This window comes from Cavia porcellus, unplaced genomic scaffold, assembly GCF_034190915.1.
Source record: "Cavia porcellus strain 051 isolate PalLab524CR breed Dunkin Hartley unplaced genomic scaffold, mCavPor4.1 scaffold_5, whole genome shotgun sequence".
NCBI lineage: Eukaryota > Metazoa > Chordata > Mammalia > Rodentia > Caviidae > Cavia > Cavia porcellus.
Genome location: NW_026947488.1, coordinates 66,884,659 through 66,910,461, shown reverse-complemented (window position 1 = coordinate 66,910,461; position 25,803 = coordinate 66,884,659). Strand labels below are relative to the sequence as shown.

General features: G+C 39.4%; 1 protein-coding gene across 3 annotated transcripts in view; it reads right to left on the bottom strand.

Moving 5' to 3' along the window:
- Positions 1 to 230: 230 nt before the first annotated feature.
- The window catches only part of Atp1b3 (ATPase Na+/K+ transporting subunit beta 3), a 36,513-nt gene continuing 10,940 nt past the window's right edge, over positions 231 to 25,803 (bottom strand). The window contains exons 2-8 of one of the 3 annotated variants that reach the window (XM_023560015.2): positions 19,619 to 19,714; positions 18,272 to 18,400; positions 13,854 to 13,961; positions 8,021 to 8,205; positions 6,185 to 6,235; positions 1,991 to 2,077; positions 231 to 891 (exon numbers count right to left, since the gene is read on the bottom strand). In XM_023560015.2, the coding sequence (XP_023415783.1) occupies positions 721 to 891; positions 1,991 to 2,077; positions 6,185 to 6,235; positions 8,021 to 8,205; positions 13,854 to 13,961; positions 18,272 to 18,338 (669 nt within the window). In that variant the 5' untranslated portion in view covers positions 18,339 to 18,400; positions 19,619 to 19,714 and the 3' untranslated portion in view covers positions 231 to 720. The remainder of the gene's footprint in view (positions 892 to 1,990; positions 2,078 to 6,184; positions 6,236 to 8,020; positions 8,206 to 13,853; positions 13,962 to 18,271; positions 18,401 to 19,618; positions 19,715 to 25,803) is intronic. The other 2 variants (XM_023560016.2, NM_001172918.2) reach the window with 2 other exon arrangements.

The following is a 25,803-nucleotide window of genomic DNA, read 5'->3' as shown; positions in this document are numbered from 1 at the left end:
TAAGACTCATGAATTTAATTTCATAAAAAATCAGGTGCAGTCATTCTAACCCTAAAAACGCTATTTCATCTATGGTCTGAAATACATTATAAGAGACTCTGTTTCCACATGAAAATAATCCCATCAGCTTTTTAAAAAAACATGTTTTATAACAAAAAGTTTATGCTCTTAATCAAAAAGATCCACACACTAATTTGGCATGTAAAAATAATTGTACAAAAAACCCAAGATAACACTTTCAGATCCACTTTTATTCTTTTTTCTTCTTCACATACAGAGCTTCTCCACACACATTTCTCGCAGCCGTAAGTCCCTTAATGTGGGCCAGGTACCATTTAACCCCTACAACTTTATTGGCATCAAACATGAGTTAACCAGTGTTAAATCCATAAAATATTTACATTGCACAGCACAGTAAGCTTTAGACACTCGGCAATTAAACCACATTATAAAAGAGGACAAGACCCCACCCCACACGCTGGGAACCAGGTGTTCACGGTGCCTATCTGGCGACTGGACACTGGTTCAAGGGCAGCAGAGGCAGCAGGCAGTTATTTCAGAGGACACGGAACACTGTGATCTGGAAGGCACTGCGCCGTTACCGGGCCGGGCAGCCCACTTTCCCTAGGCAGTCTCAGAATTCTAGAACGGCAGGTCCGGCAGACACACACTGAAGACAGACAACACAACATTTATTCTGCGGAGACCTCCTACTCAAGACTACGCGCGTGCTGTGATTTTGAATGCAACTCTTCCCAAAAACTTGTCTCGATCGTCCTCGTTTCTTAGGTTCTTCGATCCCTCAATTTTGCACTCTACCGTTACTTCTTTCTTGGTACTGTTAGATCCAAAGGAGACCTGGACAGCCACCAGTGGCTGTAGATAGCCCACCTGCCAAGCAAATGAAAGCACGTGAGCTCGCATTCTCCAGCGGTTTCTCCTACACTTCACAGCAGGGATTAGTTTACCCTAAAAAATGTTAACTGTTTCTTTCCTGTAAGAATCTTTCTGGTTTAAGCCTTGAGCTCTTACAACTTCTCTGAACATGATGCCTGGTGTAGTAACTGTTAAGGAGTAACCTAGCGCCTCCTCCCCTCACCGAGCCAAGTGTGCAGGCTGGACTCAAAGCTGTGAGCCTTCTAACTGCCTCGGCTTTCTTCTGTACTGGGATTACAAGCTTCAGCCATTTGTCTACTCATCAAAGTCTGTAAGGCTGAATTTTCCTGTAAGCACTGCTTTAAACATATTCCACAAACTTTGATTACTGGTATGAGTTTTCCTTTTTAGTCAGGAACTGATTAATCAAATTTTTATGATTTTAAAAAATGATTCTTTTTATTTTTGGTACCAGGGATCGAACTCATGACCTTGTGCTTGCAAGGCAGATGCTTATATCGCTGAGCTAAATCTCTGGCCATAAATGATTCTTTTAAAAAATTTTTTTGTGCTTTTTTGGGAACCAGCATCTGAACGCAGGACCTTGTCCTCATGAGGCAAGTGCTTATGCCCCTGAATTACATCTCTGGCCCTTGACTCTTTTTTACATGTACGTATTTTAAGAAAGAAATACTGAAGGAATTGATTGTAATATAATACTGCTTTAACTAGGTAATGAGCCTTTTTTAGTATTTTTCTATTTCCTCTATTATTCTGAAAATAGTTACCCTTTCATTTGTCTACTTGGGTTATAGATTATGCATTTGCTTGTTTGTTTGTTTTTTGAGACGGAGTTTCCTTATGTAGTTCAGCCTAGCCTTGAACTGACTATGTAGCGCAAGTTGGTCTTGAACTCAAGAGATGCTCCTGGCTCAGTCTCCTGAGTGTGTCATCAAACTTAAGCCTATGTTTTGAACTTTAAATGTGGTTGTCTATTTTAAAACCCTTTAAAAACCAAATGCACAACCTGTACAGGGATGTGTCTACCTATCACAGATAGGCAGATACTTCAATTTCTCAAAAGAGCAAAATGTAAGAACTTCTAAATACTTACATGCAGTTTCTTTCCATAATATGGAAAATACTTTAAGTCTATAACTCCTTGATTAGGATAAGTTGATACCATCGCTGTGTTTTCATCCTAAAATTGAAAGTAAAAGAAACCTTTTAAGTCACAACAAAGAATTTTAAAAATTGTGTTTACGATTAAAGCAGTGGCAATGACTAAGGGTATGCAGAAACTACAATGCTGCTGCAACTGTGTTAAAACACTTCTGGGCATACACTTACTCATCTTGATTATGTAACACAATCATATAAGCATTAAATAATTACGACTTGACACAAATTACATTTCTCAAGATTTAACACCACACTCAGGAGAGTTTCTGCTCATTTATAGCCAGTTCTACTCATGTAACTGCTCTAGCTACCAAATGTCAGTCTACACCGACAGCAGAATCAGACAGCAGAATCACACCAGCAAGTTTCGTGTTGATATTTTCCTGACATGAATAAAAAATTTGTGTTGGGGGCTGGGGGTTTAGCTCAGCGGCATAAGCGCCTGCCTTGAAAGCAGGCAGCCGTGAGTTCGATCCCCAGTACCAATAAAAAAGAAAAAAAAAAATTTGTGTTTCCAGACTGCAGACTGGAAAGCCAACAACTGCTACAGCTGCCAATCTAGAAGGCAGATTCTCTGGATGGAGAAGGCCCAAAAGTGAATGACCATTAAGCTGTAACCAGAGGTGAGACCATGATGCATCTGAAAGGAGAAGCTGCTGTACATTACTAAGCACCTGAATTTTAGATGTGCATAAACTAATTTCTAAGTGTGTACATGGTGCTGGGGATCGAACCCAGAGCCTCGGTGTCCGCTAAGCACATGTATCTGCAGTCTGCAGTTCCTACTGAAAACACACCTGACACAGCACAGCAGAAGAGCGCAAGCACTAAACAGAAGTCCTACTTTCTGTTCATCTCATTTCACAAAAATGACGCACGAGTGAAGGCCAGGACTAAGCCTCACACAGGCAACAGAGCACAGAACACAAAGCACAGTGATGGCTTCACACTCTGCAGAGGGCAAGTTCTAACATCCCAGAGCCAAACACGTGCAGACAGGAGCAAACAGGACTACAAGAAACTCTACGAGTCATTTTAATCACTATTCCAATGGCAAATGCCTCCTTCCGTCTGTATTCCGATGAAATACGTTCGGTGACCAGAGGCACAGCCTATCGCACAGCATGTGCTTGAGACCCGATTCCACCGCCAGCACCAAAGACAGAGAAAGGGGAGGCTTTTATACTGCAGGAAAAAAAAACCCTCACAGTGATTTTTTTTCTGCATTAACTGCTATTGTTGACCCTTTAACATATGGGCTTTATTCACAGAAACAGATCTTCCCCCAAACAAAACAAAACAATTTTTCTTTTTGAATAATGGTCTGCGCCGAGCACTTCGGGATGTCTCCTGCCAGGAACCAATTTAGACCTCGCGCCCGGAAGTTAGCAGATCCACTAAGTGGGGCTCAGTAACGCTGTGGTAAAGACTCAACTGTTCACCTGACTCAGAGTGTCAACCCCATATGCTTGGCAAGGCTTTTCTTACCTACAGTGAAATCACACGCTGGGAAATCATCAAGTGTTGAAATGAGCCTCTGACTAATGAGACACTCTGGGGGAAGCACAAGGGCCCCAATCTATACAAACACCACCACACTGGGAACTCTGAGCATCTCTATGAACCATGGCCACTAAATGCACTAAAAACAGAAATGCAGTTTAAAAATTAATCTTTTTCTTCATGTATCATCACACACAAAGAACTTGAAGTGTACATGACAAATGTTCTAAGCAATCCCTGGGTAGTTAACTGGCTTTTTTCTTTTTTAAATTTTTCTAAAAGAAATACTGAAAAAAATGAATGACATAAACATTCTATCCTGGATTTAAAAAGCTGTGGCATTTTTCTACAATGGAGCACTACTCAGCCATAAAGAATGATGAATTCTTTTCATAAGTAAATGGATATACCTTGAGTACATACTCGTTAGTGAAATAAGACACATGCATAAACAATCGTATTATTTCATTAGTGTGACAAGATGAAAGAAAAACGTATGTGTATGTATATAAAATATGGTTAAGATAGTTATACCACAATTTCTCTGAATTTGTTGAAGAGAAAGATTTGTGTTAGTATTGTTTGGACAACTGAAGGTAGAGGCTGGTGTTCTGGATTTGAGGGTGACAAAGCACCATGTATGTACCATTGTTACCCCCTGACTGACATGCTTTGAAATTCTGTAACAGTTTTTCTTTTTCTTTTTTTCCTATTTATCTTTGAATAAAATGGATTTGAAACAAAAAACAAAATTCCATCCTTTGCAGGAACCATCTTGTAACCCAAAGGCCACCTCTCCTGGCACGCTGTCATCAGTGTATCTGTGTTTTCAAGACTCATCCCCCAGTCTGAACACCTAGTCCAGGTGCTTGTCACTTTCAGAAGCAGCTGGAGAGTCCTAAGTCTCCAGTTGTCCCGGTTGTACCCAAAGTCCTGAATTAACTCCAAACATCCACCTTTCTTGGTCATTCTGACTTTGGGCATGGGCCAAAAGCCAGTCCCAGACGCAGTGAGGCAGAGGAGGGTGTGCCCGCCCTGCAGATGGATGATGCCTGGCAGCAGCTTCCACTACATTTCCAGCCATACCTTGAGAGACAAAGGAGGCTTCCGGAGCTACAGAAAGCGGCAGGCTCCATGTGTTGGGCGTGTTCAAACAAAGAAGGGAGTATTTTCGTTGTGCATTTTTGTCTTTTTCGTTTTTATCGGTACCAGGGATTGAACTCACGACCGCACACTTGCAAAGCAGGCGCTTATGCCACTGAGCTAAATCCCCAGCCCCTAAAGAGGGAGTATTTTCAAAGTGGGTTAGTGGCAATGTGTCTCTTCCTACAATAAATTTTTAAGTTGACAGTTCACTTTGCTGCCTTCTATTTTCCCTCCCAACTCTTCTGATCCTGACTTTTTAAATCCAAATTTCCCATAGATGTGACTGTGACAAACTGCCTTGCTAAGGCTGTCACAAGCGTACTTCCACCAGATGAGAAGCTGCACACTTCCTGGCCTTTCCTCCACTTTAACCAGTGAATAACATGGTGGGCCATACCTGTCACCCCAGCATTCTGGGAGGCTCAGACAGGAAAGGTGACAAATTTGAGCCCAGTAGAGGCAACTTAGCAAGCCCCTGCCTCAAATTAAAAATGGGAGTGGGGGAAGCAGTGAAGATGTGGTCCAATACAAAGGCCCTGAATCCAATTCCCAGTACCAAAAGAGAAAAATAAAAGTAAAAATAAAAATGGTATGAATGCAGGGTTCTCACAGCGTGGGCCTTTCGGCGCCATCACAACCTGGAGATTTAGTGCGAAGGCAGATACGGGCTCTGCCCAGCCTACTGAGTCAGAGGCTATGGGAGCGAGACCCAGCCAAGCCAGGCGCCGATGCATGATCATGTTTACAAAGACACCAACAGTTTCATCCAAATGTGAAATGCACTTATATTGAATTAAGTTTCTTTTTCAATAACTTTTAACTGATTTCAACACAATAATTGGAGTAGAACACCTCAGCCATACAGCTGGAGCTGAATGTTAGTAGCATAAAGATAAAATTAAATTCAAAATTTAATTTTCCTCAGAGCTCTTACCCATCTTTTCTATATATGTCTTAGTTGCATTTGCAGCATGGAGAGAAAGCAAAAGAAGTTATGAAATGAGAATTGCACAGTACTCTTGGAAAAAATAAAGCAGGGACAGGGAGAAAATAATGCCTCTCTATCTTAGGGACAATGTACCATATTTCATTAACTCTCAGTTGACACCGATTTATGTACTACTGATAAACAAAAAGTCTTGATACAGTAGTAAGACACTTACAAATTACCCCAATTTCAGAATTGCTAAAAGGGGAAAAAACTGAACATTATAATTGATGAAATATGGTATATGTAGACATAGGGCAATAAGTGCAAAATCAAACAGACATGGAAAATGTCTTTCTAAATGACTGTTAGGAAAGTGAAGGGATATTCCCAAAATGTCCCTGGTGAAATTTTATTCTACAAATGACCTTATAAAGTACAGTGCCTAAAAAATTCAGTGGGCAGTAAAAAAAGGATGACTAAGGTTAACAGTCTTTTAAAGCGTTCTAACAAGTAGCAAAGCATTAACAGAAGTTATTAAATACTAACCTTTGAAATACAGTCTATCCTTGGTGACCCTTCAGGCTTTAATCCAATGATCTAAGGTTAAGAAACACTGATTAGTTCAAACACCACAAAGGTACGTGCACAACAGAACCCTGCCCTCTGTGGTTAGCGGACAGTGACAGAAGAATTGAGATCAACACTGCTCTCTATGGATTAAATCCAGTTACATCTTTTACTTTAATTTTATTCTAGGGCATGAAAGTGAGCTTTCTAATATGGTAACTTTCCAATTAGCTATTCCATCACTGTATTGAAGCAAGTGAGAAAATAACCAAAACACAGTTGCAAACTGTTTTCCTTGAAGCAACAAACAGAAAACCTTAAATCTAATTATTTTTAGGACAATTTATTGTATGTAATAAAAACTACAGAAGCAGACTATGACAAACTATTCTTTTTATTTTATTTTTTGAGACAAGTATGTAGTCCATGTTGACCTCTACACCCCAGGGTAGCCTAAAACTTGCAGTGATCCTGCCTCAGCCTCCCAAGTATTGGGATTATAGGTATGTGTTACCACACCTGGCTGACAAGGTATTCTTTAGGGTAATGTATTAGGTCACAATTTCCACCAAATATTTCCAGAAGGCTCAGAGAGAGTGTCACTATGTTTCACAGCTACCTGTCCCACAAACATACACACTCAGAATGATCATATCCTAACACTCTCATAGCACTGCTGAATTCTAAGTGGTAAGACTACTTTCATGTATGCAGTTATGACTAACAGATACAAGGGTACTTTGGTTCACAACATGATTCTCTGCATGATTCTGGTCACAAACTGCACTAGACAAGAACTAAACCAAATTTCTCCATCAGGTGAACAGTGAACCTTAGCACTGAATTATTTAGTTCTTTTTTTTTTTCTTTTTCCTTTTTATCGGTACCGGGGATCGAACTCACGACTGCCTGCTTCCAAGGCAGGCGCTTATGCCGCTGAGCTAAACCTCCAGCCCCTTTGATTTAGTTCTTATCCAACTCAGTTTGTGACCAGAATTATAGAAAGAATCAAGTTTGTGAACTGAGGTGTATTCACCCATTTATTTTGTGAGAAGGTTTTTTTTGGCATTCTAAATTTATTATATCCAGCTTATTTGTGAAAGAGAAACTTTTTTTTTTTTTTTTGTCTTTTTCTTTTTTATCAGTACCAGGGATCGAACTCACGACTGCCTGCTTCCAAGGCAGGCGCTTATGCCGCTGAGCTAAATCCCAGCCCCTGAGAAACTTATTTTTTAGCAATGCCAACTCCAGCAGACTCATGTTTTCCTTTTACAAGGGATGAGGGTGATTTGCTGGTCAGTGATAATGTCAAGGATATATGAATTCGACCTCGAGAGGTCTATACCTATTTAAGAAACTTTCCTAAGTCAATAATCTGGAATGGCTTCAATTAAGGGAGGCTTTAAACAGCCTTGAAAACATGACCTGTAACAGCACACTGCCTTGCAGCTCAACCTGGAAGGAGCAGCAGGCATGAAGCGGAGCGATCCCATCATCCCTAGGCAGCCTCTCCTCGGCCGAGTGGCTTGCGTGCACTGGAACCGTCCCGGAGAGAAAACAGCGGCTTCTCCATATCTCAGATACTACTCTATCAATGGTAAAATGGCACCCTGGCTACAACTGCAACTCCCCATGAGCTCACTGCAGTGTGACCTGCCACAATTTAATACACTTGTAAGTAGGTGATCCCCCCATGAGATAACATTTCATAAGGAAATCATTTACTCAACCCAAATGATCTAAAATAATTATCAATTTTTTTGCAGAGGATAACATTAGAAAAAAAGCAGCAGCAGAAGCATAATCTACACATACTCTATTCATTTTCACAAGAACACAAGGTTGTCCTTGGGAATAGCCAAAGTCAGGATCGTCTGTACCACTGCACGCTTCAAGTAAGGAGTCAGGAAACTGACATGCAGCATACACTGGACCCGTCTGTTCAAAAAGCACTCCATCAGTACACTTGTTGAGATTCTTCTGCTCGTCTAAAGAATATGCTAGAAAGGAAACATCAGTGTGATTACGACATATGGTTAATATTTACCGCCACCAAGCTCTTTTCAAAACTCAGCTCCAAACACACAAGCCCCACTGTTCTTGTCTCTTTTGGCAACAGTTTTTGAGTGTTCCTAGTTGTAATGTCGTGGCTTCCTCTGCGTCATGAACGCATTCAAACTATTTGGGAAAGAGCCAAAAGCTGCATGACGCCAACCCTGTGAATAAAGTGGGTAAGGACACAACTGAAACATGCTTACCTGACAGAGATTGCTGCACACATCTGATCAATGAGGGATGATCAAACACACAGTGAATATTAAACAGAATTATTAGAGTGAAAGACTCACTGTTACTAACATGTTTACACTGGGGCCACAATTTGTACATTTTGCTGCTGGACGATTCTGAACAGGCGTGGAAATGTGCTAATCCCCTCAAAATGCGCTCACTTACCTCATTGCTCTTGGTAAATTTTTTTTTTAACTAACAAGTTCAAAAACAACATTGTAGTTTTTAAATTTTTATTCATGTATTTTGAGACAGGGTCTTGCTACATAGTTTAGGCTGGTCTTGAACTCAGTATGAAACCCAGGATGGCCTCAAACTCACAGCAATCCTCCTGTCTCAGCCTCTCGAATGCTGGGAGTACAGGGGTGTGCAACAAAATTTCTAACGTTCACCATATTTTAAATTCACCCCTTACATATACACATGCTAGATGTTACAGTTTGTGTCTGGATGTCCCTCCAAAGCCTCATGCAGTCACGAGGGTGGGATTCTGGAGTTTGTGATTGATTCATGATCCAATGCTGGGATTATGGATGTGAGTGTTACACCTGTCCTGGGGTGGGCAGCCTGTATACAATATACGGGAGGAAGAAGCTTGTTCCCCTGTTTCCCCTTTTTTGCCTTTCTTGCTCTTGTTGCTTTTGCTATTTTCCACTGCAATGAACTGTTGCCCTCTGCCATGAACCAACCTGCCTTGGAGCCACATCTCATTATGGACTGAAACCTTCAAACTGTGAGCTAAATAAATCTTTTCTCCCTTAACTTGTGGGTGTTGGGTATTTTGTCTCAACAACAAGACAGAAAAGTAACTAAGACAGTGGATCAACCAGAAAAAGGTATTAAGCACAATCATGAATATATCATCCTTAGATAACGTGATTCAAAGACAAAACTAGCAATGCTATCTACTAGATAATATTAAGGAAAGAATCTTAGGTTTGCTCCTTTAACTTTTAAGATCCATCTACTGCTTAAAAGTTTACTCCATCCCAGCAGTCACACAAACTGGATTACACATCAATCTCGTCATTATTAGGCAGGTCCTGCTTTGTTCTATGTGCTTGGGCCAAAAAGATAAAAAGGTGAGGGCATAAAAAGACAATTCTATTGGACTTTTACAGTCTTAGAGGGAACACAGATATTTAAGTATAAAATCATAACTGCAGGGGTAGGAAGACAGACAGTAAGAGACTTCCAAGTTCAAGCCCAGTGACTTAACGAGACCCTGTCTCAAAAATAAAAAATGACTGAGATGTAGCTCAGTGGGAAGGACACGTAACACCAAAAGAAAAAAACACAGGGTGGTAATGGTAGAAGGGCCTACAGAGATTATATTAAGTAAAAAGAAAAAGAAGAAATTCAGAACAGTCTAGTGAAAAACAGAAAACAGAGAATTATTGAAGTTCTAATAGAAGATAATTATTTTAAACTAAACAATCCAAGTCTGAAATGTTCCCAATCAAGGCCCAGCAAAATATTTTAGAATAAAATACACAAAATTTTAGAACCCTAGAGACAAACTGAAAAACAAAAAATCTTTACAGAAAAAAGACAAATTTCAAATAATTAGAGTTTTATATATAGCTAGCCGTAACTACAAAGGGAGAAATGGGTGCTTTTCAGAAATATAGGGCTCAGAATTTACATTCCACACATCTGTTCTGATAAAGTTGAGAATGTACTCCTATTAAATGGGGCAGAGGCTGGGGGTGTAGCTCAATGGTAGAATACTTACCTACCACGTCAGGGGTCTGGAGTTTGAAACCCAGCAATGCAAGAAACCAACCAACCAACCAAAATCAAACACAAACAAAACTTGTATAGGGCCAGGGGTGTGCGTCAGTGACAGAGCAGCTGTTCAGTGTGCAAGGCCCTAACATTCAATCCTGAGCACCAAAAATACAATACAACAAAACAAACTCCCAAAAGAACACAATACTACCACCAAAAACAAAACTGGGGAGTAAATTAAAGATAGCACAGGCTGGGTGTTCTGGCACACACCTGTAATCCCAACACTCTGGGGGGCTGAGGGAGGAGGATCTCCAAGTCCAGCTCAGCCTGGCCAATTTACTGAGATGTTTCAAAATGAAAAATGAGATGTAGCTCTGTGCCCTGTGCTTGATCCCTAGCAACACATGCAAGTATGAGAAACCAGTAGAGGGGAAGGGCTCTAAGACAGATTTGAAGAAAGGAGAGACTTAAGAGGCTTCAAATGACAGTAAACAAATTTGGGAATCAGAAAAGAATGCCTACAGGTGGCACAACAGTACCTAAATATAAAGAAGCAGCCAAAGAAGATACTAAAAATAAATAAGAAGGGAGAAGAGGGGCAGGGTAGCTCAGTGGTATAAGTGCTTGCCTGGTAAGTACAAGGTTGCAAGTTCAATCCCTGGTACCAAAAAACAAACAAACAAACAAAAACCTCCACACAAAACAAGAAAGGAGAAGGCCAAGGCTGTGCTAAGTGAAAACAAATGTATGAAAGTGGTAAGTCAATAATTAAGTGACAAATGACACCAATTTTAAAAATGGTAATAACCAGCAGGAAAAGTACAGTATTTACAGAAAGAAAAGTATCAAAATAGGCATATGGTTATTTCCTAATTAAAATGTATCCATGACTAGATTTTCACAGCCTCAATGGCTCCCTTACCAAAGCTACTATTCTGCTTTACCTGAGTTACCATAACGTCTGAACTAGTTTCCCTGTCCCTACCATACAGTCTCATTTCAAAAAATAAGCTAAATGCCCTTTTGAAACATGACTTCTATCATGTTATTCTCTGCTTAAAACTCTTGATCCTGAGTCAGGCATGGTCAGCACTTGGGAGGCTGAGACAGGATTGCTGTGAGTTGATGGCCAGTCTGTGCTATGTATCTAAATTGTCTCAAGAAACCAAAACCAAAACCACCCCAGTAAACCACACCCTCATACTTTAGCCAGGGGTAGTGGTCACATGCATAATCATAGCTATTCAGGAGGCTAAGGGAAGAAGATAGCAAGTTCAAGCCCAGACTAGGCAACTTAATGAGACTTTGTCTCTAAATAAAAAACTAAAAGGGCTGGGGCTGTCGCTCAGAGTGCCCTGTGTTCAGTCCCCAGTACTGAAAACAGGCATCTCCCACCTTGGTCAGTATGAACTGAAGACTGTAACTGTCATCTAAGGACCCATGCAACCTGATCTTTTATTAACTGTTATTTGGTACAGCAGATTGAATCCAGAGCCTTTGCACTGAGCTACATCCCTAACACGATTAGTTTTTGAGGCAAGGTCTTGCTAACCTTGCCATCTTCTGCCTCAGCCTCCCAGAGGGCTAGTAACCTGGTCCTTCTTCAGCTCCCTGACCTCAAGTCTTCTGCTCTTCTTGCTGGGCTTCACTGTATCTGATCTCTCTTGCTTCCTTAATGAACCTTTAACCCATCAGGCACAAAAATCCTCAAGGCCCTTGCACTCACCACTGTCTTTCTGGAGAGTTCTACGGCTAGTTTGCTTCAGTTTTCTGAGACATGGAAGCCTTCCAGTCCACCCTGTTAAGCCTGCAACCTTTCCCACCTCTCCCTATTACCTTTCTGTTTTATTTTCTTCCTCAGTACATACTACCAACTAATACAGTAATAAAGAATTGTCTTTTGTTCATGTACTTAATTGTCAAGGCACAGATTTCTGATGATAGCTAGAAGCCAATGTGGAATCACTAGAGATTTAGGCTTTAAGATAGGAAGGAGGTGAAGATTTCTGCAAGCTGACGAGAAGAATCCAGTGAAGACAGAGAGGCTATATTTTCATGAGAAAGCACAGTCAATACCATGTTTCAGAGATAGCGAGAAGGACAAGAGCCAAGGCAGCTACAGTTAGGGAGCCTCAGATGAGAGGAAGGGCAGCTCCCCACAGAGAGGAAAGGGTCATTGATAACACAACTTCAATCATACATCTATATTACTGGTAATGGGAAACTGAGTTCCCACCTGAAGCCTTCTCTTATCTCTTGCAGCAAGCAAGAAACTATGCTGTATAAAGAAAATGAGACAGCCTGAGAGGCTTAAGGAGACAAACAAAAAGCATCCCTTCAAACATCACTAGAAAAGCTGGGTGTGATGGTATAATTGCAGCACTTGAGAAACTGAGACAGGAGGATGAGGATTGCTGTGAATTTCTGAGCTACAAAATGAGTTCCAGGCTGGCCCAAACTGCACAATGAAACCCTGTCTCAAAACAAACAAACAAACAAACAAACAAAGTCAACAAAAAGCCAGCGTGCCTGCTGGCAGGCACGGCCACCTGAGAGAAACAAGCAGGTAGCCGAGGTGCTGACAGTGGTGTTTTCTGCAACACCGCTGCTGGGTATTGGCTCAGGCGGTGAGAAACTCCATCCAGAAATCTGTGATTTTTATCCAAGAAGAGAGTTCTGCCACAAATGATCAATAGAGAGGCAGGGATTTTAGAGTACCAGCGAGAGTGAAAATTAGGTAAAAACTCAGGATTAATAAACTAGAGAAAAAAGAACTTTGGGATGGGAGCTGGATAAATTAAAAAATTCAGCAATTAGAAGTTCTGAGGCAGAATAATCCTGGAAAAAGTTCAACAGGCAAGCGAGAGGAGCAGAAGGTGATGTTAGGAAGGCTTGCTTGATCAGTAATCCTGATAAAGGAGTCCTCTCTGTTCTAGGGAGCAACTAATTGTAGATGTGTGTGGCTGAGAAGATAATTAAGAACAGGTCAGGTTGATGATTATTAGTATCATTCACATATAGCTAGACTAGGTCAAAAAAGAAGAAAAATTTGGGCAAGGAGGGCACTAAAGAGCATTATATGGCACATTAAAAATCTGATTGTTTTAAAGTGATAAATGTCCCCCACCCGAATATTACAAGCAATGTAAAAGATCCAAATTCTGTCTGACCAAGTACCTTAGTATCCATTTCCACCACTGAAAAAAAATCAGAAACAAAAGCACCAACGTATCATCTTCTATAATACAAATGTGTTCTATAGCCAAACACTTTCAGGTATTTTATTTTGCTCTGTATGAGATAAGACAGTCTAGGCTGGCTTTTAACTCACTAGCCCAGGATGGTCTCCAGTTCAAGCGCCTCCTGTCTTAGCCTCTCTAAGGCTGAGATCCCAACGGTTTGCCACCAGACCCAGCCACTTTCCATTTTAGTGGGGATATAAATGTTGTATCTCAGCAAACATAGTATATACTTAAAGCATAGATTTAAAAAAATATATTGACTTTTCACTTGTTTTAGGCTCCATATGCCTTTTCATAAATTAGAATATTCTTACAACTAATCATAACTTGGTGCTAGTTTCCAGAATTAAGATTTTTATCTTATTTTAAGGAAACATACTTACACTTTAGAAACTTCTTAAGGTCTTTTATGTACCCTTCATAGGAACTTGGATCAGACACACTAAATGTATATTCCAATGCAGTCACTGGTTTTGGGAAAACCATGAGTCCTAAAAACAGATAAAAGAAAAGGGAAAATTAACTACATCTAATTCCCCCTCACCATCTCCTTACTCTTATCCCTAAAGTGTAGGTCTCAGTAACATTGAAAACTGTACTCACAGGCATGCTAAAATTATCAACAACTTCCTACTTCTATCCAAGTATGAAAGTAAAGACACTTAAAAATCAATTCAAATCTTCAAAACCACCTCTGACAATACCAATTAGAAATTGTTATAGCTTATATCAAGAGTTCCCCTAAGCCTCACGCAGTCATAGGCAGTACCTCTGGCAGGTGCCTGGACCAGGGGGCATTACAGCCATCTCGCTATCGGGAGGGGGACCCAGCTGCAAGAGGTAGGTCGCTGGTGTATGACCCAGAAGGCAGTATCTTCCTCTCCAGCTCAGGTCCTCTCTCGACCCTGTTTCCTGTCTGCCATGAGGGAAGCAGCTCTTCCTGTCATGCTGTTCTCCTTGGAGCCAGCCAGCCATGGACTGAAACAGGGCCCAAAATAAACCTCTCCTTCTTTAAGCTTTGGATATCAAGTATTTTGTCCTGGTAAAGAGAAAAGTGGCTAAGACAAAGAATGTCCCCTAAATTTGATTATTTTAGTTACCTATAATTATTATTCCTTATTTTAAAATAGGCAATTTACTTTGCATTTTCTATACTCATTTTCAACTGAGTAATATCTTTAGGTCTTGTCGATTTTTTTTTAAAGACAGGGTCTCTCTATGCGGTGCAGACTAGTCTTGAACTTACTTACGTAGCCCACTCACAGTGATCCTCCTGACCACTCACAGTGATTCTCCTGACTCAGTCTCCCGGAGTGCTGGGATTACAGATGTATGCCACCAAACCCAGTTAATTTTGCCAATTTGAGGTACGGTACAGAGAAAAATTTTAGCTAATCAGTCTAACCACTTCTGTCATTCAAATTACAATTATAGGTAAATATTTATAAGACAGCCTGCCCTTTTCAATTAAAACTCATAGTACACTTTCTTTTAAGTGTTGTTCTATCAATAAAACGTGCTTTTCACATACTGCATTTGGAGTAGAGCCATTAGTAATTTCTTATCACTAGCTATCACTTTTGTATACAAAAAGGAAATGCAAACATTTATTTGTAAGAAATCAAGTTTCTGACTTCAGTATTACAAATACTCTTCATGTCTAAAACTGTATTATATATGCGGTGTACACTTATTTACACTGTAAGTAGAATGTGCTTGATAAATCATTTTTAAAAAAAATTTTTTTTGGTCTTTTTTGTTTTTATCGGTACCAGGGATCGAACTCACGACCGCACACTTCAAGGCAGGCACTTATGCCACTGAGCTAAATCCCCAGCCCCGATAAATCATTTTAAGAAAGTGAGTTTAATGTTGTGCTTCAAAACAGTGAACAAATGCCTATCAGCTGAGGAATGGATAAAGAAAATGTGATTCTTTTATACAATGGAATACTTACTCTACCTAAAGAAGGTTAAGCATGAGACATTCCTAGGTAAATGGATGCACTTTGAGTCCATACTCTTAAGTGAAATAAATCAAACATGGATGTATAAATACTGTATTGTTTCTCTAGTGTGAGAAACTGAAAGTATAAATAAAGAACAATATTAGGTATGGTGAAACAGGAAGAAAATGTTCAAATAGGGAGGGGAAAAAGGAGGGGGAAGGGGAAAGGAAAGGAGAAGTAAAAAGAAAAAGCGAGAAAAGAAGGAAAAAGTGGAAACGAAGATTTTGTAAATAGGGAAAGAAGGCACTGAAGAGCAGGGTAGGGGAATATGAGAAAAAAAGAATCAATTTATATCATGTACAGTACAAATTCTCTATGATGACTTTGATCATTATGTATACTTGAAATATACCAATAAAATCTGAAAAAAAAAGGAAAAATAGGGAATACATTTTACTATACATATAATTCATGGACTTAATAAAGAGTTTAGCATTTCTGAAATAAATCACATTATGTTCAAAGATAATAACTGCAAGACTTAACAATAATTACCTTTGATGTCTAGATAGACAAAAAAAAAAACCCAAAATACCACCAACAGAAAAAACCCCAGGGTCACAGTGAGATATGAGGGGAAAATTAACATGGAGTTAGTCTCTGATACTGTACTTGGTCAAATACACTAGACAAAAGACTTACTCAGGATGCTCAGACAAACAGTAGCTGTAAATAAAGGTTATCACTTGAATTGTTGTGAGAAGTAACAGCTGGAGTTCACCCTGCGGCTAATACGGCTCAAAAGTCTATCAGTGAGTGAGGCACTAAGACAGCCGGGCTGGGTAATTCTTTGTTATGAGGGGCTGTGCTGTGCACTGAGCGATGCTGAGCGGCACCCCTGACTCCCTGCACCAGTCCCTGCCTAGTTCTAACAACCTAAAACATCTTTAGACATTGCTGAATGCCCTCTGGAGGACAAATGATTTCAGTGGCTGAAAACCAATGCACTAGAGAGAAACTCCACTTCTTCCTAGCCTACTGGTGTGCTCTCCTTGCAGCACAAATCCCACTCCTCCAGGTAGAAACATCCCTTCTCTACCATCAGCATCTCTCCTCCTTCTTCCACTCCCCTGCCTCCCCTTTCCTTCCTCTCCCCACCTCCCATCTCTTTTTCAAGGCTAGTGATCAAACCCAGGCCTCTCTCTTGCTTGCTAGGTAAGTGTTCTATCATTCTCTCTCTCTCTCTTTTTTGTCTTCTTCATTTTTATCGGTACCCGGGATTGAACTCATGACTGCCTGCTTGCAAGGCAGGTGCTTATGCCGCTGAGCTAAATCCCCAGCCCCTCATTGTTTTTTTTTAAAAAAAAATTATCTCACTGTTATGGAAACCAGACACAGGAAGAAATGGCACTGAGGGGGTTTAGGCCGCAGTTTATTTACAAGTGGACTTGACTAGAATTTCTCCTCAAACAGCCCTGCCCGAAGGAGTTTCAGTGTTTTTGTGGGGAAGGCAAGCAGGGTGGTTCAAAGTAGATTTGTCATACTATGACTGAAAGGTCAGGTGACATTTCTGGGTTGCTAAGGGAGTTTATATCATAAGACCATCAGTTATAGCAGGGTGTGGTGGCTCATGCCTGTAATCCCAGCACTTGGGAGGCTGAGGCAGGAGGATTGTTGTGAGTTCAAGACCAGTCTGGGCTACAACGTGAGCTCAACACCAGTCTGAACTGCATAGTGAGACCCCGTCTCAAAAAGACCAAAAAAAAAAAAAAGACCATCTGTCATACAAAGCATGGATTATACAAAGGAAGAAATGTCCTGTTACATTTTAATTTGTACTGCAGGGTCATCAGTTCGACAAGCTTTTTGTTTTTCCCTTTTATTAGTACAGGGAATCGAACTCATGACTGCCTGCTTGCAAGGCAGGCGCTTATGCTGCTGAGCTAAATCCCAGCCCTCAGTTAGACAAGCTTACACAAAGGAAGGAATGTTGTGTTAATCAAGCTTGTCTGGACATGGACATATCTACCTGGTCGCGGCGGGCATCCTTGGTAGGCTTCATTTAAAGTTCTTTTTTTTAAAAATCGGTACTGGGTATCAAACTCACGACTACGTGCTTGCAAGGCAGGCACTTATGCCACTGAGCTAAATCCCCAGCCCATTATTTAAAATTCTTAATTCCCTTCATTATCAGTTGTAATTCTGGGGAATGATATGCTGAAATTCTACACATTATTGTTTTCTAAAAATTGCCCACATGGGATCAGGGATTTAGTTCAGTGGCACAGTGCCAGCCTGGCAGCCACAAGGTCCTGAGTTCGATGCTTGGTATACCCCACCAAATGCCCATGTGGACCTATTGGTACAGCATAATAGCAGACATTTGCATATCATGTAAAATATGCTGGGCTGTTTCCAGCACAGCAAAGTAAAATCTGTCAGGACTTTCAAAATAAAGGCTATGTTCAACAATCAAGTTAGAGCTAGTATTCAAAAACTGCCTCAAAAGAATAAAATTAGAGGGCCGGGGGTTTAGCTTGTAGCTCAAGCGCTTACATAAAGTTGTGAGTTTAAAAAAAAAAAAAAAAAGAATAAAATCAGGAGGGTAAAATATAACTTAAATAAATTCTCAATATTCATTTTTGCTTATTCCTAATAAAAGACTCAAAATTTATGAGTAAATGATTGTGAAGGTCCCCAAATCAGTATGTAAATATTAAACAGCAAAAATCAAATTGCTCAGACTACCCAACCCTACGGTTTAGCACTTTTCTGGTAGAATAGAAAGGCATTATGAAGATAAACTAACCCTGTTTTGTTAAATGTTATGATAACTGCAATGTAATTAATTACCTGGACTAGGAATCTGGTCACGGTATTTTGGAATCTCATCATTCAGAGTCTGAAGCATAGCCCACATTGTGAATGTGAAGAGTGCAGCCAGGAACCCATAAAACACTAGGTAGAAGAGCAAGATCAAACCTGTGAAAGAAATTAAAACCCATCAAATATGGAAACACATACACATACACATGCTTGGCCTGGTTAAAAACAAGCTCAAGCTCTGCCATGCATACAGCCAAGTATCCTCATATTCAGGACAAAAGAATCTGTCCAAGCCAGGGGTATTTCAGCTGGCAGCACCCACTCATTCCATGAGCCCACCTTTTTTCCTGGTACTTCCAAGTTAAAGTAGCTTCTGTCATCCCCACTATGGTTCAAAGTCAAAGCTTTAAAATTCCACCATATAGTGGAGTATTTCCCAAAATGATGCCCTCAAAAGAGAAAAAATGATTTTTAAGTGGGACAACATCCCCCAACATATAAGCTGCATGTTTAAGTGACAAATGGAAAAGATTTAATATTCAAATGTACATTAAATCCATTATTTCACATGGCAATTATTTGTATAAATTCAAATTTTAAGTGAGTTGATTTAAAGAATAACCACCAGGAAATGTGCAAAGAAGGCAAAAATCATAAAGATGACACTTAATGAATAAAGTTTAGGAGATAATAGTCTAGTAGAAGGGCTCATGCAGAAGTGAGAAGTCAGTCAAATGCTCTCCAGCTAGGCAAAAGCAAGATTTGGCAGATACATTTCAACATCAAGGGCTTATTTTTTCCTTTATCACAGGAAATGCTTAGATCTATTCCAAACCATTGATTCATTTTTGGAATACCTACCACCAATTTTTCTCACCTACATTCAAAAATAACACCAGAAATATCATCATAATCAAGATTAAATTTCAGAATATTTTGTTACAGCCATTCACTTACATTGAAATGCTTAAAAACTGATCAAAGATATTAAACTCCAAGGCACAGCAAAACTGAGGAATATTCAATACCATAATTGCAATCATATCAGCTTTATTTCCCAGTCTTTTTAACCTTTTCATTTGCCTGCAAGGTTCTAAGTGACCCTAATACCAGTCTTCAGGGAGTGCTTCAGAGGGCTCTTAGGATTTCTATTACAATATTTTCTTGAACTTACTCATTTTTCTACATGGTGAATGACTACACAACCATCTTTTGATTTTCAACAACTCCATGATCTCAAAACAGATTATACCAAAAGTTAGATAACTTTTACTTCAACTACAGACCAGGAAACCATTCCTCACTCCTTTTCAAGAAGGGGAAATAAAGCGGTTTCATTTTAATTTAAATAGATCATAACCCTCCCCCAATTACCAGGAAGCCAACATAGGGAGCAAGAAGACAGAAGAAAGACAGCAGGACAGGACGTCACTTTCAGACAGCATCACTTCCCTACCACATACTGCAATCCTGTTGCAGAAAAAGAAAAGGAAGACCAATCTCAGAGGAATGATTCATTTGCTACAGAGGGAAATGAAATAACACAGCCTAAAATACCATCTTAGTGAAAAACAGGAGGGAAAAAGATAAATCTTTCAGATATAGATGAGTACAGAAAATATGGATAAAAATTCTCTACACAGAAGACCAGGATAGACAAACACAGTGGTACTTTGGTTTATGAACTTAACCTGTCCCATCATTTTGGAAAAGATGGGCACATTTGTACTTGCATGGAAAAATGGCTACAGTTGTGTTCATCACCCAGTGCAGTTTGCAAACAAAACAAAATTCTGCCAAAAAGCTTGTTTGCAAACCACACTGTTCATAAAAGTGTCCTTGAACTGATGTGCCACTGTCTATAAACTAACTAGCGTGGCTGCATGATATAAAACTTCATTTACACTGATACTGTAATAGTTTATCAATTCATGCACCACATATTAAAATATTCTTTTCATATAATTTTCAGTTTTGATTTTAAATTTCTAAGAAAAATAATATATGGGATATTTGTAAGTTATAAATCCAGTATGATAGCAGGCATGAGTAATCCCAGCTACCCAGGAGGCTGAGGCAGGAAAGCATAAATTCCAGGTCACTTAATTATCTTGGCAAGACCCGGTCTCAAAATAAAATTAAAAAGGGCTGGGAATCTATCCTAGTGATAGAATACTTGCCTTGCTTATGTGAGGTCCTGAGTTCAACCCCTTAGTGATGCAAACAAACAAATCAATAGCCATTTCCTAATCCATTGCTGCATATTAGCAGTCACTAGTTATAAGTAAACAAATTATTTTCAACTTTGAAGGGAGTTCCCTACTTGAAAAACTTTGCCAAGATCCAAACCTAATACTTAAAAATTAAAATTAAGCTGGGTGTGGTGGTGGCACATGGCTGTAATCCTAGCACTGGGAGGCTGAGGCCAGCTGCACTACATAGCAGTTCAAGGCTGGCCTGGAGTACACTGGAGCTCCTGCCTCAAAAACAAAACAAAAAATCCATAAGAACAAAAGAAATAGTAAAATAAAACATCAAATGAAAGACCATTCAAAAGGGTAGTGATACTTTATCAGTTTAATAATGCCTCTTCCCTATAAAGAGAAAAAAACCCAAACCAAACCAACCAACCACCCACCCAAACAAACAAACAAACAAACAAAAAAAAAACCCAGAAAATAAAAAGTTGTAAACTGTTGCTCTTGCCTTAAGTTACACTTGCAGTCAAGTCAGTGACTTAAATGCAGTCTGGTGATTGGCTTAGGGAACTCTTATCTAGGTACATGCTGGGTTAATCACAGGTAATCTATATATAGCACCTGTTCTCTGTGCCAGGTCTGCTTCAGAGCTACTTGATGTAAGTAGGAAACAATAAATAGTACCATATTTATTGTTATTAATGTCTCCTACTTTAAAATTGTAAAAAACTTCCATAAGTCATTACCCAACTAAATAAACTAATTTAAGATGGGTATGGTCTTACAACCTATTATCCTAGCACTTTAGAAGGCTGAAGTAGGTGGATTCCAAGTCTGTCACTTAGTGAGAGACTATCTCAAAAATAATTCTGTTTTGTAGTCCTGTCCATGTAGAGGGACATGTAGTCCATGTTGACCTCAAAATCAAAGCAATCCTCCTGACTTGGCCTCCTGAGTGCCATAATTACAGGTGTGCACCGTTATGCCCACTGTTGAAAACAACACTGTTAGAAGGGCTGGAGTGGCAGCTCAGCACAAAAGCTCTGGATTCGATCCCTAGCACTCAAACTGAAAACATTAGTATTTTAGAGTTTGAGGTCAAAAGAATCATTGGTTATTCAAACACCATACAGTTTAATGCTACAATCTGCATTTTTCTACTGTCACATTGTTACTCTCACCATACAGGAACATGACAAATGTTACTTCTTTGTTTTCACTCTTGAGATCTAATGACACACAAGAGTTGTCATGCCTGTAATCCCAACAACTTGAGGGCCTAAGGCTGGAAGATTTCAAGATCAAGACTAGAGTAGACAATTTATCCAGACCCTGTATTGAATTTTTTAAAAAAATTTTAAGGATAGGAGAGTATGGCTCAGTGGGCAGTCTTGGGTTCAATCTCTTATAGTGGTGGGAAAAGAAAGGAATAAAGGAGGAAGGAAGGAAGAAGAGTAAGACAAGGAGGAAGAAGGAAGAAACAAGGGAGAAAGAGGAAGAGGAAAAGGAAAAGAAGGAGTTATCAAATGACTTAAAATTGTGGCCCCTCTACATTGGCACTGATCCTCTTCCCTCTCTTTATAGCTGATCTTGAAAAGCACCAATATTCAAATCCTTTCCCCTCTTATTTCTGATGAAAGACCGTGATTAGGAAATCCAGTGGGTGGATGGCAGTATACAGCAGGCTGTTTATAAATAAGCATGCCAGAATCAGGTATGGCTTAAATTCTGGCTGGCTACCTTCTGGCTATGTAGCCTTGGACAAATATCCTAGTCTCCATTCCTGTATGAAAAAAGAAATAACTGTAGTTACTAGCTAATTAAGTCATATTGTAGAAAGGATAATTAAAATCAAGAGATGTGACAGTATTAAAAACAAAACTCCTCAGGAAGGTCCAGTGTATGGTTTCTAATTCCTTTTACCTCATTATTCTCTGGACTTGTCCTGACTCTGACTTGGACAAAGGCCTAACATCAAGAAAATATTAAGAACTGAAAAAAACCAGGCCCTCAAATTTAAAGACCCAATCCAAAAATGGACATCTGAGATGAATAAACACTTTCTTTTTTTTTTTTTTGAATAAACACTTTCTTAGAAGCAGTAGTACAAATGGCAAATATATGAGAAACATGTTCAACATCATTGATCATTGGAGAGATGCAAATTAAAACACTTCACCCCAAAAACAATGGCTATTATCAAGAAATCAACCAGTAACAAAAACTGGAGGGAGCTATAGGGAAGAAGGAACCCTTCTCCACTACTGGAGTGTAGACTGTTGCAACCAATGTGGAAATCAATGTGGATTCCTCAAAAAACTAGGATTAGAAGTCTCATTTGACCCACCTAAATCCCCTTCTGGTATCTTCCCAAAAGAATTAAAAATACTGTTATCACAGCAATATATGCATACCCATATTTACAGCAACAGTCTGTAACAATTAAATCTTAGAAACAACCCAAATGTCTATCAATTGAAGAATGAGTTTAAAAAGATGAGGTTTTTTTTGTTTTTCTTTTTTTTTAAACAGAATACATAAAGAACAAATGAGGGGTTTCTAGGAAATGGATGCACCTTGAGACCATACTCTTAAGTGAAATAAATCAGACACACTTGTGTAAACAATATATTGTTTCTCTAGTGTGAGAAACCTGAAGTATAAACAAGGACCAAAGTGTATAATAGGTATTGTGAAATAGGCAGAAACTGTTAAAAAAAAATAAGAACTAGGGAGAAGGGAGAGTAAAAAGGAAAAGGGGAGGGGGATAAAATGCAAACAAAGCAAAAAAAAAAAAAAGAAACAAAGCTTAGTAAGAAAGGGAAGAGGGATTAATGGGAGGGGAGGAACTGGGGGAAAAAGAATATATATATATATATATATATGTACAACTCCCTATAATAAATATGATCTTTATGCATATTCAAAGTATACCAACCATCTTTTACTTAACCATTAAAAGAAACCTTAAGGTGAGGAAAAAGGCCAACCATAAACTAAAAATTATTTTTGGAATGCTTACCATAATTAAACTTTAAAATTTTAAGCTTTAAAGTTTAACTCAATCAATTTGAATTTACTCTCAAAAAAATGTCCTAACAATAAGGTTTGATAAACTCATTTGATGATGTACATGTACCTGTAAAAGAAACCAAGCAACAAGAAATCTGGCCAAGGTTTATTCTTTGTCACCCACAAAAAGGAGAAATGGGCCTTGTCCTGCTAGTGTTTCAACCCCAACTGGTATATGGCTCAATGTGGCAAAAACCAAGACAAACTCAAGGCTCACAACACCCCACTGCAGAGATGCCCTGGCCAGCAGCTACCAACTTGGGAGGCTCCTACCGCCCACTCAGATCTTATCAGTAGCTAGAAAAACTGAACCATACTTAGGATTTTAACAATTGTATTATACCGGAAACTACTATATAACCTGTGAAATCACCACTATAGTAAGAACATTTCCATCACTTCCAAAAGGCTTTTTGTGCCCTTGGTAATCTACACACTACACCAAGATTCAATTTCCTATGATAATAGTAGTTTGTTCTTTTGGAACTCACCACCGTATGCTTATTAGGCAAGTACTTGAGCCTCTCCGCTGAGCTAAATCCTTGGTCTCTAAGTTTGTATTTTATACAATGTTAAAATTCCTGATTTTTTATATTAAGTAACAATCTGGAATTATAATCCTAACTACATGGCAAGAATAATTTAAAAGTAGCCAAATTTATTATTTGGCATTTTCAAAGTAGGTTAACAAAATCTACAAAGTGCTGTTTGTAGAAAGATACTTAGGGCTAGCAGTTTAGCTCAGTGGCATAAGTGCCGGCCGGGCAAGCAGTTTGATCCCCGGTACCAAAAAAAAAAAGATACTTAGGGCTGGGGATTTAGCTCAGTGGTTTAAAGAAAGAAAAAAAAGATACTTAGAGCTGGGAGTCAGTACTTGGGAGGCTGAGGCAGGGAGGAGGATTGCTGCAAATTTCAGAACAACCTGGGCTACAAAAGGAGATCCTGTCTCAAACAAAAACTTGTTATTATACATATAGAATGCTGTCATCACTGGGGGGGGGGGAATAAATAAATAAATAAACATATATATATGTATATATTAGAGGCTCACACACGCTCAGCAAGTACTCTGTCACTAAACAATGCCTCTAGTCAGAAAATATACTCTTACAAACCTAGAACACTACCCCTAAATGTGATGAACATGACAACATTTACAAAAAATAGGGTTGGGGGTACACTCACTACCTACTTGACAAGTAGGTTCAATCCAAGCACCTCCTTGCTGTAAAACATTTTTAAAAACTTAAAAACCAAACAACCCTCCTGCCCAATTCAATCCAAGTGTGATAGTGGGTGATCCCAGCACTTAAAGAAGCTGAAGACAGAAGGGTAACTCCAAGTTCTGCATAGGCAATTTAGTGAGAGTCTGTCTCAAGATACAGTATTTTTCAAAAAGGAGGATGGGGTGGGAATGCAGCTCAATGGTAAAGGTCACCTGCATTCTATCCCTTATGCCAGGAATAGGAAAACACAAAACAAGGCTACAATCTCTAAAATCAAAGTAATTAGACACTGACAATAAATATGAATTTAAAAAATGGTTAAATTTTCAAAACCAAGGTGTGGTGATACATGTCTAAAAACCTAGCAGTCTGGGAGGTTGAGAGACCAACTCAAGCTCATCCCAAGCAACTTACTTAGTAAGACACCATATCAAAACAAAACATTTTGAAAAACCAGGCTGGGGGCTGGGGATTTAGCTCAGCAGCTTAAGCACCTGCCCTGCAAGCAGGCGGTTGTGAGCTTGATGCCCGGTACCGGGTGAGGGTGGGGGGGACGAGGCTGGAGGGGCTGGGCTCAGCGGCATAAGCACCTGCCTTGCAAGCCCGCAGTTGTGAGTTCGATCCCTGGTACCAGTTTAAAAAAAAAAAAAAAAAAAAAAAAAACAGGCTGGAGACACAGCTCAGCAGAAAGGCCCTGGATTCATTCCTCAGTATTTCAAATCGAGCCAGAAAAAACTCAAGCCAACATAGTTCATATTTCTGTTTACAGTTGAGTAGTATTCCATTATCCACTTAACCTCCTGATGGAAACCTGGGCTGTTTCCAGTTTGGCATGCTTGTGAACAGACCTACTATGAGCACTTTTTTTTTCTTGTGAGCATTCTTCTAGAAGTGCTTCTATGGACATATGTTTTCATTTCTCTAGGTAAACACCTATGGAACTGCTGGCTCAGTGGTTAGGTGTAATTTTTTTTCTTCTATTTATTTTACAGACAGGGTCTTGCTATGTAGTTCAGGCTATCCTCAAACTTAGAGTAATCCTTCTGTCTCAGTCTCCTAAGTG